We start from the raw sequence: 16,308 nt of genomic DNA on the forward strand, positions 1-16,308 counted from the left end.
TTAAAATTATTCTAGACACATTAAATGAAAAAGGGCGGAGCTACGCTCGTTTTGATATTTTATTTTTTGTGTTTTGTTGCACCATACCATTACTGGAGTTAAATTTTGACATAATTTACTTATATACTGTAAAGATATCAAAGTTTTTGTTAAAATTTGAGTTTTGAATATTTTTTTCTTTAAGTGGGCGTGTTCGTCATCCGATTTTGCTAATATTTATTTAGAACACATATAGTAATAGGAGTAAGGTTCCTGCCAAATTTCATCATGATATCTTCAACGACTGCCAAATTACAGCTTGCAAAACTTTTAAATTACCTTCTTTTAAAAGTGGGCGGTGCCACGCCCATTGTCCACAATTTTACAAATTTTCTATTCTGCGTCATAAGATTAACCCACCTACCAAGTTTCGTTGTATCGAGGATACATATTGGGATCCTGCAGGAACGTTCTGCGCGCACTACCCACTGTTTTCTTTCTAATTTCTTTTTATTAAAACACAGTTTAATTCCGTTAGTTTTCTTTAATAGATATATGTATGGGTTCTTTAATATAAAACAGTTTAGATTCGGTTAATTTAGTATGTATGTATAACTTTTAGTTTTCTTTAATAACTCGCGTTGTAATAGCTAGGTTGCCGGTTCACTTAAAACTGAAAACTGTCGCTAACGCAGCTCTGTGGCTAGGCACATTTTTCCTTACGTTGCTTAGCAACGAAATTAATGATGGCGTCGAGCAATGGCAGTCTCAACCAATCAGAAACTCTCCGCGTTGCTCGACTCTAACATTTTTAGTGATGCCAAGTGCATCTGATGCATGGTTGCATCTTGCACTTTTCCAAAGAGGGGAGTTGCCAGCTACAATTTAATGCGGTTAATTACTATGGCACTACATCATCCCCCTTTAGAAAAGAAGAATTTGGTAAAATTAGTAATTAATCTTGCCACATTCTTCTTTGGGCTTTAGTAATTTGTTGTAATATTTTGAATGAACGGTGTTAACCCGGGACTCGTTCGTTCAGAACAGTGCAACTTTTTTTTTTAAAAAGAGAATTAAAATTTTAATTTTTAAAGAAAATGAGATATGTAAAAAAATTTTGTTGTAAAATATTTGATTTATAGTTTGAAATGAACCGGTTTTTTGCTTTTTATTCTTATTGTAGGATCTACGTTAGTAAATTTATATTTATTTGGTACCTTAAAAATTATTTTCTTTTGCCTTCATTGGCGTATTCCTAAAAAAGATTTATGTCTTAAAGATTATTTAGTTAAATTTATAAGAGATGGAAGTACGGAACTTTAACAATTAAATTAATTTTTTGTACTCGGTTTTTATGTACAATTTTTTCATTCTGATTACTTCTATCACTAATCGTTATATTTGGTCCATCAATATTTTTTACAATGTAGGGACCTTGATATATATTTTTATATTTATTTCTAGGTTCTGTTTCTACTAAAACTCTATCATTAACTTTAATTTCTAAAGGCTTAGCCATTTTATCTAATAAATATAAATAATTATTTCTAATTTTATGCTTATTAATCAAATTTTTTGCAATTTTATGCGATGTTTGCATTCTAAACTTAAGCTCTTTCGCGTAATTTTCTACGTTATAGATCGGATCAATTTGCTCTTTTTGCAATTCGTGTGGCATTGTAGTTTTTCTGCCAAATATTAATTCAAACGGAGTAAATTTATTATCAAAAACCGAACTACTTGTAGTATTGTGTAAAAATGTAAAGTATTTTAAATATGTATCCCAATCTGAATACGTTTCGTTTAGATATGCACGTAAGTATTCTTTAAAGACTCTATGATTTCTTTCAACAGTACCAACAGTTTCGTGGTGGTAAGCTGTTGAGAAATCATGATCAATCTTTAAAAGTTGTGTTAATTCAGAGAATAATTCGTTTTTATATTCCGTTCCTAAATCGGATCTAATAGCTTTCATTGTACTATATGTTAATATAAAGGTTTCAAAAATAGCACAAGTAATAGTTTTTGCTGATTTATATGGTACAGCTACTGTTACCAGGTATTTAGAAAAGTCACAAATCATAGTAACAGCGAACTTGTTACCATATTTTGATTCCGGAAGTGGAGCTATTGTATCGACAATTACTATGTCATAGGGTTTGCAGGGTGTTGGAGTCAACACAAGATTTTCCTTTGTTTTTGGTTTTACTTTATTCAAAAGGCATTTATTGCATTTTTTAACAAACTTAGCTATGTCACGAGTCATATATCTCCAATAGTATTTTGTTCTTAATTTGAATATAATCGTTTTGTACCGCAATGACCGCCTAACAAAGGATCCTCATGATAAATTGTCATAAGTTTTTGTTTTTGCTCTGTTTCTGTTACAGTTTCTACAGGGTCTGTTAGTATTATTTGTAATTATTTTAAAATTTTATTACCGCTGATTTTAAAATTTGTAATTGAAAATTCTTTGAATCATTTTTTGCCCATTCTAGCTGCTTAATATTGTGACTGCCGGCTACTTTTTCAAGCCTCGAAAATAACTCATCTAAATTTGTTTTTCCGTTAGCTATCACAAAATTAAGTAAATTTAGTTTTTTATGTTTTAAATGCGCATAAATTTGTATATTGGAGATCTCATTATTTTTATTAAATTGTATAGTCGACTTTATTCGCGGTATCTTATTTGAAAAATTGTATGAAAATTTGTCATAAACATGTACTTTAGACGTTTCGCAAAAAGTATCATTAAAAGTATCGTCTTTATTTTGTAATTCCTTTTGTTTGGTTTGTGATCGCGTTTGGACTGCTAAACATGCTTTGTAGATTCTTTTATTTCGTCTATACTAATGCGTGAAAAAGCATCAGCCACAACGTTAGATTTTCCTTTTATATATTCAATCGTAAATTTATATTCTGACAGTTCTAATCGAATTCTAGAAAGTTTGGACGAAGGATCTTTCATGTTAAAAAGATAAACTAGTGGTCTATGATCGGATTTTACTGTGAAATTTGTACCGTAAACATATGGACTAAAATGCTTTATAGCGAAATGTATTGCTAGGAGTTCTAATTCGATAATTGTTTTTTTCTGTTCTGCTTTATTAAAAGATTTTGACGCAAAACAAATTGGTAAATCGTTATCACCATGCTTTTGGCTCAATATAGCACTACAGCCACTCTTAGAAGCATCTACTGTAATCATAAATTATTTTGTGAAGTCAGGGTATTGTAGAAGTTGAGGAGACATTAATGCAAGTTTTAGTTTTTCGAAAGCGTTTTCGCACGCTTCATCCCAAACAAATTCAACTTTTTTCCGATTTAAACGATTTAAAGGCGCTGCCAGAGACGCAAAATTCGGTATAAATCGCCTGTAGTAATTTGCAAACGCGACAAATCGCCTAACCGCATCTTTGTCTTTTGGTTTAGTATACCTTTTAATAGCGTCTATTTTCGAATCATCTGGCATCAAACCTTTTGACGTGCATTTATGGCCTAGAAAAGTTACTTCGGAACGAAGGAAATTGCACTTATTTGGATTCAGCTTTAAATTAAACTTTCTACAGGTTTCGAAAACTTTTTCTAAATTTTTAAGGTGGTGTGTCTCACTACATCCAATGACGATAACGTCGTCAATATACATAAAAGCCTGATTTGGCGAAATGCCTGAAAATGCTATTGACATCATACGAGAAAAAGAGTTTGGTGCTATATTTAACCCGAAAGGTAAAACTTTCCAACGAAAAGCTCCTCGATCTGTACTGAAAGACGTTATGTCTCTAGATTTAGGGTGAAGGGGTATCTGGTGAAAACCAGAAAAAAGATCTAAAGTTGAAAAGTATTTGGCTCTGCCAAGCTTGTCGAGTATGTCATCAACGCGTGCTAGTGGAAATTTGTCGGCTATAAGCTTTTTATTAACTGCTCTGAAATCTACGCACATACGATACGACTTTTTGCCTCTTGGATCTTTTTTCGGTACGAAAATTAAAGGACTGTTATAATTTGAGAAACTAGGTTCGATTAAATCATTCTGTAATAGGGTTTCGACTTGTTTATTTATTTCTTCGCGTTGTGTGTATGGCAAACGGTAATTTTTAATATAGACAGGAGTTTTGTCAGTTAATCTAAGTTTTTGTTCGTAGAAATTATTAAGCGTCATTAAGTCGGTTTTTAATGCAAAAATATCAGAATATTTCAAACATAAATCAAGTAATTTCTTTTTGGCATAAGAAGGCATTTGTTTTGCTAAAATTGATTTAAGCTCTTCTATGCGTTTTTAATCGATAGGTGTTTCATTTATGCGATAGACATTGAAGTTTTTTATGTCTTCAGTTTGAATATTGGAATATTTTACGTACTTGACCTCGTCGGTGGTGTTTATAACTTTTATTATTGGGTTTTTTGTATCAACGATACATTTGGCTGTGAAAACACCGTTACAAAGTTCCTGAGAATCAACAAAAACTGGACTTGTCGAATTTTTCAAACTAAAAACACGAAAAACTTCGTATCTTGGTGGAATTACAAGAGTATTTGTTGAAGTGCTATGCAAAATTTAAATATTTACCTTTCCTGTCCCTTGTCCGAATATAATTGTGTCGTTAGCATAATTGATTATGCATTTGTTCGTTTTTAGAAAGTCTTTCCCTATTATACCGTCCGAAGGAATATTAAAGTTGGCATTGACATCGTGAAGAGTCAGAGGAAAAAATGTATTTGATGCAATTATGCTTGTATTAACTGTTCCTAGTGTCTGTTGTTACGCCTGTTATATTTATTACGCTACTATCGTCTACTTCTACATCGTTTGCCAAACTGGAAATTTTTATTAATGAAATATCTGCCTGTGAATCTACTAGAAAAGAACATATTTTATGAGAATCGCTACAAGCGACTTCGACGAAATAGGAAAAATTTAAATTTAGACAAAATATTGATTGAGAAGTATTTAGTCGAATTGCTCCTGCTCCCTCGTGTTGGCTGAATTTCTAGAATTTGAACCCTGATTATTGGAATTTCTGTTATTTACGGACCGATTATTATTATTGTTGTCAGAATTGTTATTGCCTCTATTATAATTGCGATTATTGCTTCTGTTATAATTGTTGTTTCGGAAATTTGTGTTATTGTGTTACCTATTTGCGTTATTGTTAAATAGAAAATTACTATTGTTGTTATATCTGAAATTACTGTTGCCTCTGGGATTTCCACGGAAATTACTATATCTTATCGGCCGTGACCGAAACGCTAACAATTGCCGCTCTTTAACTTCCTGTTCTCTCTCTATAATTATTTTCGCTACAACGTCCTATGAATCTTTGAAGGTTGTTGACGCAAGAATTGATTTCACCATATCTGACCTACTATTTAATCTACAAACGCTAATGGTTTGTTCAACCGCCATCTCATGGGCTTTTGCCTGCGTCATACCTTCAATGATTAGACAGCGTACTAACGAATCAGAAAGCTCTTCTACCTGCTTGGAAAATTCTGAAAAATTGATATTTGTTACTCTTAAGGCTGCAATTTTTCCCGCGACAACTTTCGAGTTGTCTGGCCTAATTTTACTACATAGCGCTTCTTTAATTTGGCTGACTGATTCTATATGCGTTGGTAGGGCTTCGCGCGCTTTGCGTTCGAGCTTGGATTTTAAAAATTGCAATGAAAGTAGGGGTTAAAGTTTCGTTAGAGAATACTTCCATTAATTCTACTGTATTTATAAATTAGCCAAGTGCTAACGGGTCTCCACTGTAGTTTTCTCTCATAATCGAGGCACAAGTACTAATAAACGATTTTTTCTCCTCGATTGTGGCCATGGTTGTAACGTTAAGAATCGGAATTAGAATAGAAAAACTAGAATTTGGAATTACAGGTTGATCAGCAAATCCTAAAAAGTCTGCACTCAGGGATAATTTATTATGTTCACTTGTTAAGGTATCAACTGAAGATGCAGTTGAAGCTGAAGCGGTTTTTGGAATCTAAATTTTGCTCTTAATTTTTGGAATTTGAACCTGGATGTGAATTTTTAGAAACTACCTTCCCATTTCTTAGGTCCATACGTGTTGAAACGAACAGACGAAATATTAAAATTTTATTGGAGCAAAATATGTGGAAATTATTTTTGAAGATTGGGTAAAAATTGAATTTAAAGGATTTTGAATTTGAAAACTGAAAGAATTATCCGGTAATTTAACGAAAATCTTCATTTTGCTTATAGAACTGATTTAAGTTGAGCTCAAAAGAAAATTATGAAAGTATTTTAAAGGAAATTTATGAAAATATTTTAAAAGGAAGTTTGTGAAAGTGTGTATTTTTGAAAGCTTTTATATTTTATAATTATAAAATTGGTTAGCGAATACTTATTGCAAAAAACTTTGGTTAGTGGATTTTATTGAAATACTAAAGTTAGTTATTAGTTAATGAAAAGAAAGATTCAAAAATATTTACTTTACGCTTTTGTTGTCCGCAAATGATTGGAATTAGCTGAAAATTTTTCATGCAGAACGGGAAGTGGGAATTGGAATTCACATGCAATTTAAAAGATGTTAAATATTGTTTACGAATATATTTATTGAAATGTAAGAATTTTTAAATGTACAGAATTTGAGAAAAAAATTTTGAATTTGAAATGTATGGCAAAAATTATAATTTTTAATTGAATTTTTATTATCTAAATGCAAAAATTAAAGAATGGCAAATAATTTCATATAAGACCTGAAACGGACGCACCGCATCTTTTCAAAATTGTAATATAAATGTCCTCGGACGCACCGGGATTAAAAAAATGTATGTCATGTTTACACACGGACGCACCGCTTTAAAGAAAAATTGTTATCATATTTTTAACTGTTTATATGCGGACGCACCGCTTTTGAAAAAGTAACAAAATTTTTGTTTGTATTCTTTTGTGATGGAGCCCACTGTAGGGCAGAGTGGGACCTTAAACCAACAATTTTTATGGTTAATTATTAATTATGGCAAATTTTGAAAATACCAAATAAAGCTTTAGTCCGACCCTGTCCCACAGTGCCTACCTGTAAGCTTACGCATATACCTATATGTATGTGAAAAATTATTGTTGTTTTTTGTAGTAGATAATTTAGTTTAATTTACTTTGAATGTAATGAAACAAATTTTGTAATTAGTATGGTAAGTAATTTTTTTGAAAAAATTTTCAGAAAGTTGGAAAAATTGATATAATATTTTATGTTTATTTCTTTAATAAAAATTTGTAATTTAGTTTATATAATGATGAAAATTGAAAAGTGTAACCTATAAAATGTATATATGTAATAAAAAAATTTTTCGCATACCACTGCCGCTGCACCTACTACCGCTTGCTGTTTTGCTGCTGTTGGTCATGATGTTACGGCGGTGTGCCGTTATTAAAGTGGCGTGGCTAGTGCCGTTTTTCACTACTGATTTTTGTACAGTTTATGCCAAACCGTATATTTGAGCTTTTCTCTTTTTTTGAATTATATTATTTCTGTATCTAATTAGTTCGTTGTATTATTAATTCCGAATTTTCTTTTTATCTCCGTTATTTTTATAAAATTTTCTTTTAAACGTATATATTTTCTTAAAATGTCTCCACAAAATATTTTTCTCGCTAGCCACTGCCAAAACCAATGCCACAGCCATGTACCATTATCCACTAATTTATGTATATGTCTATTTGTACATTTTTTAAATTTTGTAATTTTAATATTTTTGAATATATATTTGAATATATCCAAATTTCCAAATTTTTGTAGATTTTTGTCAATTTTTATATATATTTTTTTTTTGGTTTTTAATGATTTTAAATTGTTTTTGTAGATTTTTCTCAGTTTTATATTTTTTTGTAATGGTTTTAAATTTTATATATATTTTTTGTAAATGGTTTTTTAAGTTTTTGTATTTTTTTTTGTAGATTTTTAAATTTTTTTTAAATTTGTTTTTGTAGGGTTTTTATAAATTTTGTATTTTTTTTTTGTAGATTTTTGATTTTTATTTTTAAACTTTTGTAACTTTTTTTTTTGTAGAAATGTTCAAATGTTTTATGTATTTTTTTGTAGATATTTTTAAATTTTATACTTTTTTTTTTGTATTTTTCTTGTATATATGTATGTATTTTTGCTAATTTTTCATTTTTTTCGATTTTATGAATTTTTTATAGGTTTCGAATTTATAAATTTTGTGGGTTTTATCCACTTTAATTAGTGCACCCATGCCTGTTGGGAGGCTTGCCTTCTTTTGGCCATTCGCCGTATTTACAGGGCTTCGGCCCACGGTCGCCATATCGAGGATCCATATTGGGATCCTGCAGGAACTTTCTGCGCTCACTACCCACTATTTTCTTTCTAATTTCTTTTTATTAAAACACAGTTTAATTCCGTTAGTTTTCTTTAATAGATATATGTATGGGTTCTTTAATATAAAACAGTTTAGTGTCGGTTACTTTAGTATATATATATGTATAAATTTTAGTTTTCTTTCATAACTCGCGTTGTAATAGCTAGGTTGCCGGTTAGCTTAAAACTGAAAACTGCCGCTAACGCAGCTCTGTGACTAGGCACATTTTTCCTTACGTTGCTTAGCAACGAAATTAATGATGGCGTCGAGCAACGGCAGTTTCAAGCAATCAGAAACTCTCCGCGTTGCTCGACTCTAACATTTTAGTGATGCCAAGTCCATCTGATGCATGGTTGCATCTTGCACTTTTCCAAAGAGGGGAGTTGCCAGCTACAATGTAATGCGGTGAATTACTATGGCACTACAGTTGCTTTATCTGTCTTTGGTAATGAATTATCGCACTTTTCCAGTTTTTCGAAATTTTCGATATCGAAAAAGTGGGCGTGGTTATAGTGCGATTTCGTTCATATTAAATGGCGATCTGGGATGAGTTCCCAGGAACTTACGTACCAAATTTCATTAAGATACCTCAAAATTTACTCAAGTTATCGTGTTTACGGACAGACGGGCGGACGGACCGACGGTCATGGCTAAATGTATTTCTTTTTTCGCCATCATTTTGATATATAGAAGTCTATATCTATCTCGATTAGTTTATGCCTTTACGGGGTACCGTTATGCGAACAAAATTTATATACTCTGTGAGCTCTGCTTAGCTGCGAATAATTAACTACTTATGATCAGTAAAAACCATGACACAAATTTTACAAGGTAAAACCGTTGAGAGGCAAGTTACGTTTAAAACAAATTAAAATTCTCACTGTTTTCTCATTTTGTTCTTTAGATATTCTCGTAAATATGTGTATAATACATGCATATTGGTATCTGGATTCGCCTCGCGTAGGTTAGTTTGTCAACTGGGTTGCGGAAGCTATGAAAACTTCTTTGAGAACCATGAATCCTATGCTCAAAAATGCTAAAATGACCATGAACAGTCTATAATCGAAGTGTATTTTGCATTCAGCGTCCCATTGTCATCATTTCCGTTAGTATGCACAAGTATTAATTTTTGAAAGCTCATGCACACTGCGCGATAAGCTGCTTACGCGTTCATTGTGGACAGTTTAAATTATCTAGCCTTGTTCTAGTATAGTAAGTATTTGAGAGATTAATAGAGATAAATATTAGATAAATACGGCGGTGAAGACGAAATAGGAGACAAAATATTTTTCCATTTTTTAATTTTATGTTGTAAATATATTTTTTTTCTGAGGAATCAGAAAAATTGACGACTCTAAAATTTTTTCGAAATTATAAAAATTAAAAATGTTGCAAATTAGGTTAGAACAATACGACGTTAGAATCAAAAATCTGCAGCCAGAGGGCGAAAATAAAAGATACATAAATCAATCCAAAACGCTAACTGTAGTGATTGGCGAAAGCGAGTTCCCAATCTGAAGCGATTTGCCAGAAGCCCAGACCAATATTAAACGAGAGATGCTTAAAAGGCTAGGGAAAGAGGGTTTCAAATATTTAGCACATGTCTTCAAGCTGTCTCTTTCCACCTTTGTCATTCCCGAAAAATGGAAAATGGCCAAGGTGGTCCCGCTACTAAAGCCTGGGAAACCAGCTAACATAGGAGAGTCATATCGCCCCATATCTCTCCTATCGCCAGTAGCCAAGACGCTTGAAGCCACTTTGCTCCCCTCCTTCAAAGCAAATTTGCAGCTAGCCTGTCATCAGCATGGCTTTAGATAACTCCATAGCACCACCACCGCGCTAAATGCCATTAGCACCCAGATAAATTGCGGTTTAAATCCAGACCCCCACCACAGAACAGTACTCGTTGCGCTAGACCTATTAAAAGCTTTTGATACGGTCATCCATGGCACGTTACTGCAAGACCTGGAAGGGTTTAGCCTTCCCCATGTCTTAAAAGGTGGACCTTACAAAGCAATTGGCCAGCCGATTGCATGCTACGCGTCCCCTATATGGTGGCCAAGTCTAAAAACTACTCACTGGAAGAGGCTACAGGCTTCCAAAATACTGCTCTCAGAACCGCCACGGGTTGTCTTCTTATGTCCCGAGAACACCATCTACATAATGAGGCGAGAATACTCTCCATCAGGGAGAGAAATGAGATACTAACCAAACAGTTCCTGTTGAATATCCAGAAACCTGGGCATCCCACAAGACATCTGATTGATGAGCCAACACCGCCCAGGGGCTTAAGGAGTAATCTCCGTAAGCATTATAAGGAAATACGGCACCTGAGAACTCAGCCGTATGAAGCCAAAAAACACAAGCAGGTCCTCAGCGAACTCCACAAACAGGCGTCGGACCTTTATGCTAGGAATTGCCCGGTGAATCCAGTACTCAAAGAACAGTACCCAAAACTTGCGGAAGAGGAACGCATACTCCTCAGGGAAACGCGAATCACTCTACCTCAACTTCGATCTGGACACTGTAACATGTTAAACTCTTACCTATCCAGAATCAACCCCGACATACAAAATGTATATCTTGTTTGCAATGTGTCCCCATATGACACCAACCATCTCTTTAATTGTAATGTGGAACCAACGCCTCGAACACTCCTCTCATTATGGTCCACCCTGTTGAAACTGCAAGTTTCCTTGGACTCCCGTTAGAGGACATTGATGACAATTTGTTTTTGGTTGTACCTATTGGATGGGGCGAAGCGCTGCTACAACAACAACAACAACAACACGAGAGAGCTTTCACTTCTGCCTCGCGTGGAACAAACATCTTATACTTTCTTTCAATCGATAAATCTTAAAATAAATCACCCAACTTTCTGCTAAAACTAATATTTTAATATAAAAAAATATATTTTGTTACCGATATTAAATTTTTCTTCACAAATAAAACGTTGATGCAAAACTTTTTCAGCGGCATTAAATTTTCGAAATTAAGAGAAAAATTCATATTTAATTTAATTGAAACGAAAGTACAGTTAATATAAATATGTGATTGTGTTAGTACAACATGCAATTTCTATAGAATAATATATCAGACTTAGCTCACCTGCATATTGAACAGAAGCGACGGCACAATTTTCTCCATATGCACCTTGTCCCAAATATTCTCCACTAAATCATCCGAAACGGTCTTGCGTATTACACCTTGTAAACCTTTAATACCAGCCAAGCGAATACTATCACGTAGTTCAATGTTGTCATGGTTTCCATGGCACATAGCGGAAAATTTTGAAATAAAGAAATCATAACGGCGGTGGTACGATGGTGTGTCTTCGTTTATATTTGCAAATTTTACAAACTGAAAATAATTTTTAAAATCATTATTGTACGCAATAATTGAGTATTTTAAGAGAAGGTATGTATTAGACACATATATAAAGGCCCCGTCTCATAAGCAGTATTTCATATAGATGCGCGTGATTGTGGCGATGTTACTGGCATGCAAAAGATTGCATTGAACATCTGTATGAAGAACTTCATTGCGGCTCTGCCTTAATACCAAAGAGCAAAAATATAATAAGAGCCACCAGTCTGCTACGAGTGGCGAGTAACTCGCTGGAAATTAAAAAAATTGTTATTAATTTTTCCAAAAGGAGCTTTTCGGCCGATAAATAAAAAGACAAAAACTTTTGTTTTTTCTTATTCTCCTACGCGTTTCGATGTTTTTTATAACATCTTCATCAGGGAGTCTGGTTTATTCTAATAAAACATAAAACGAAAAAACAAACATTAAAAAGTTATTAATAACTAACATCAAGCAATAACATATTTTCCAACAGTTCACTTAAATTTAACATAATACAATAACATTTGAACTGCAATTTAGTCTTTAGACGTAACATTTAACATAAAACGTTTACCTTTAACATAAAATGTTTCCTTTTTACATGTAACATTTATTAACAAAAACGTTCATTCAACAACATACATATATATACAAACTAGCACAATTAAAATTTTCGACTGCGTCCATTGCCTCGTCCATTGCATTTGATGGCAGTTGTGTATGCGCCGTTTATATTATTTACGTCTTCTTTGAAGTTTACCGTCTTCTCTATTTTTTGTTGTATGCGTATTGGTACAACGAAGAGATCATTGGGCATCCGAATTAGTGAGCACAAATCAGATGCGAAAAATATGAAAACGACTACTGCTATTGCTGAGCACCTAACCAACAAATGCCATACAGCGGACTTCGATAATGTTAAGATTTTAGATATAGAGAGGAGAGAGAGGACGCGACTAACACTCGAAGGGTTACGCATACAACAAAAAATAGAGAAGACGGTAAACTTCAAAGAAGACGTAAATAATATAAACGGCGCATACACAACTGCCATCAAATGCAATGGACGAGGCAATGGACGCAGTCGAAAATTTTAATTGTGCTAGTTTGTATATATATGTATGTTGTTGAATGAACGTTTTTGTTAATAAATGTTACATGTAAAAAGGAAACATTTTATGTTAAAGGTAAACGTTTTATGTTAAATGTTACGTCTAAAGACTAAATTGCAGTTCAAATGTTATTGTATTATGTTAAATTTAAGTGAACTGTTGGAAAATATGTTATTGCTTGATGTTAGTTATTAATAACTTTTTAATGTTTGTTTTTTCGTTTTATGTTTTATTAGAATAAACCAGACTCCCTGATGAAGATGTTATAAAAAACATCGAAACGCGTAGGAGAATAAGAAAAAACAAAAGTTTTTGTCTTTTTATTTATCGGCCGAAAAGCTCCTTTTGGAAAAATTAATAAAAACTATACTCTGGCCCAAAATCACTAATAATTAAAAAAATTGTTGCCTAATGTTTTCTAAGAGGGACATTTTTAATTGTCTCGCATTTATTCATGCCGTGTAGGAACCTTGTGCAACTGTGATTTTTGGAAAGAGAATTAATTAATTAAATACAGTCGGAAAAATAAACACAAATACCCCACGAAAATGTACAGAAGACATTTTATGCACATCTGGCCCAAAAAAAAAAAAAACAGCGACTATCTCAAAGAAAACATTTAGCAAATGGCAAATGGAGAGAAAGTCAATCAAGGTGAGTTACTCAGGAATGAAGTTTAGCGTACCACACGATTTTCTGTACACATGGTTGCATTTGCAAAGAAAAAATTATCTTAAGAAAGTTGGTTTTTATAAAAATAAATGTAAGGCGCGATAACCTCCGAAGAGATCTAAGGCCGAGCTTCTCTTCCAATTTGCGTCGTGCTCCTCTTGATTTTTCCCTACAAATTGGCCGGACGGGACCTACATGTTTTATGCCGACTCCGAACGGCATCTGCAAGGCAGATGAATTTTCACTGAGAGCTTTTCATGGCAGAAATACACCCGGAGCGCTTGCCAAACACTGCCGAGGGGCGACCCCGCTTAGAAAAATTTTCTTCTAATTGAAAAACCTTATTTCTAAAATTTTGATGTTGCTTTGCCCGGGGTGCGAACCCAGGGCATACGGTGTGATAGGCGGAGCACGCTACCATCACACCACGGTGGCCGCCAAGTTGGTTTTTATGCATACATTTTTTCAATAAATACACGGAGGCCACTCCCTGACACTACAGTAGAAAGGGGTGGCGCGAGAAGTGATCGCGTGCACATCAATAATAGAGGACAATAACAGTCGTAACGAACCAAGCAACAACGAAGGAATTGTAAGTTCAGAACATACATCAGGTAAAGATACCAAAAGGATCAAAACTTTCTTAGACGAGGAGCTGCGTCGATTTGAGAACATTAGTGGGACATCGAATATCGCCATGCACACGATAGTAATGCGGGATGGCCGCCCTATTAAGCAAAGGTACTTCCGACGTAACCCTAAGATGCAAGAGGCAATCAATAAAGAGATCGACGAACTATTAGAGAAGAAATGTATAGAGCCATCGCGGAGTCCCCACAGCGCCCCGATAGTACTGGTAAAGAAGAAAAATGGAAGTTGGAGATTATGTGTCGACTACCGACAGCTGAACGCACAGTCAGTCCCCGACGCATATCCTCTCCCACGCATACAGCACATACTAGACCGATTGCGAAGTGCAAATTTCATAAGCAGTCTAGACTTGAAGAACGGCTACTGGCAAATCCCAATAGAAGAAACGAGTAAGCAGTACACGGCATTCACCGTACCAGGGCGAGGCTTATTCCAGTGGAGAGTAATGCCTTTCGGCCTACACTCGGCACCAGCGACATTCCAAAGAGCGTTAGACCACGTTATCGGCCCAGAACTCGAGCCACATGCATTCGCCTATTTGGACGAAATCATTATCAGAAGCACAACGCTAGAAGATCACATCACACACCTTACCGAAGTGTTTGACTGACTAAGACAAGCCAACCTCCGAATAAATCCCGAAAAATGAGTTTTTTAGAAAACGGCTTAAATATCTTGGCCACGTGGTAAGCGAAGAAGGTATCCACACTGACCCCGACAAAATTTCAGCGATTAGAGAACTTAAGGCGCCACGAATATAAGATAATTACGAAGATTTTTAGGCATCGCATCCTGGCACCGACGGTTCGTGCCAGACTTTTCACGCATATCACACCCCCTCACCTCGATGTTAAAGAAAGGTAACAGATGGAAGTGGTCTGGACAAGAACAGGAGGCATTCGAGAACTTAAATTGTTCGCTTACTGAAGCACCGGTGTTGGCATGCCCGGACTTCACACAAAAATTTACCCTGCAAACGGACGCAAGCGCTTTCGGATTAGGAGCAGTTCTCACTCAAGAGCTAGAGGGCGAAGAACGAGTCATTGCATATGCTAGCCGCCGTCTTAACAAGGCAGAGCAGAACTATTCACCAACAGAGAAGGAGTGTTTGGCCGTCGTATGGGACTTCCGAAAGATGAGACCTTATTTGGATGGATACAAATTCACCTTTATTACCTACCATCTGTCCCTGAAGTGGTTAAACGCGATCGAGAGTCCCTCTGGTCGTATAGCAAGATGGGCACTAGAGTTACAGCAACATTCGTTTGACATTCAGTATCGTAAGGGAAAACTGAATGTAGTCGCCGACGCACTCTCACGCCAACCCCAAGATGCTCAACTCTGCGTGCTGGGACAAGCAAAGGAAATACCAACGAGCAAATGGTTAAAATCTAAAATAGAAGGTGTGAAAGGGAACTCGGAGAAGTTCCCGGATTATATTATCCAGAATGGTGAGTTATATCGTTACTTTACATTTCAGGTAGACGACGACGACGGGATGCCATGGAAGTTATGTGTGGGCAAACCTATGCGAGACGGAATACTCCAAGAAGTTCACGACAGTCCAACGGCTGGGCACATGGGGGTCCGGAAAACAATCATAAGAGCGGCTAATCGATATTATTGGCCTGGAATGCACCGGGATATAAAAAGGTACGTACAACAGTGCCCAACCTGCCAAATATATAAACCCAGTCAACAGCAAACCTCTGGTAATATGCCGACGCAGATCGCGGATGAATCTTGGGCTGCAGTATGCGCCGATTTTTTAGGACCGCTACCAAGATCAAAGCACGGAAATACCATGGTACTCGTATTTCAAGATCGATTCTCTAAGTGGGTAGAAATTATTCCCCTCCGTAAGGCGACGGCGAACAGTCTTAACAAAGCGTTTCGATTCGGCATACCGAAGGTCATAATCACCGATAACGGAGCACAATTCACGAGTAGACAGTTAAGAGGTCCCTAGAGAATTATGGAGCCAAACATCAACTAACCGCACCTTACACGCCACAGGAAAACCCAACGGAGAGGGCCAACCGAAATATTAAGAGAATGCTATCACAATTCACAGGCAAAGATCAGCGACATTGGGACGACTTATTACCAGAAATTATGGTAGCACTCAACTCAAGCGTACGCGAAGCAACTGGGTATAGCCCTGCCTTCATAATACAAGGACGAGAATCACGAAATCCGAGTACACTCT

General features: G+C 35.3%; 1 protein-coding gene across 6 annotated transcripts in view; it reads right to left on the reverse strand.

The window, feature by feature from the left end:
- The window catches only part of stmA (Protein EFR3 homolog stmA), a 226,373-nt gene that overhangs the window by 20,076 nt on the left and 189,989 nt on the right, over positions 1-16,308 (reverse strand). For 5 of the 6 annotated variants that reach the window (XM_067772649.1, XM_067772648.1, XM_067772650.1 and 2 more), the window contains 2 exons: positions 11,425-11,676; positions 11,239-11,280 (listed from right to left, as the gene is read on the reverse strand). In XM_067772649.1, coding sequence (XP_067628750.1) covers positions 11,239-11,280; positions 11,425-11,676 — 294 coding nt within the window. The remainder of the gene's footprint in view (positions 1-11,238; positions 11,281-11,424; positions 11,677-16,308) is intronic. The other variant, XM_067772651.1, reaches the window with a different exon arrangement.

Source organism: Eurosta solidaginis, chromosome 3 (genome assembly GCF_040869045.1).
Source record: "Eurosta solidaginis isolate ZX-2024a chromosome 3, ASM4086904v1, whole genome shotgun sequence".
In the NCBI taxonomy this organism is placed as follows: domain Eukaryota; kingdom Metazoa; phylum Arthropoda; class Insecta; order Diptera; family Tephritidae; genus Eurosta; species Eurosta solidaginis.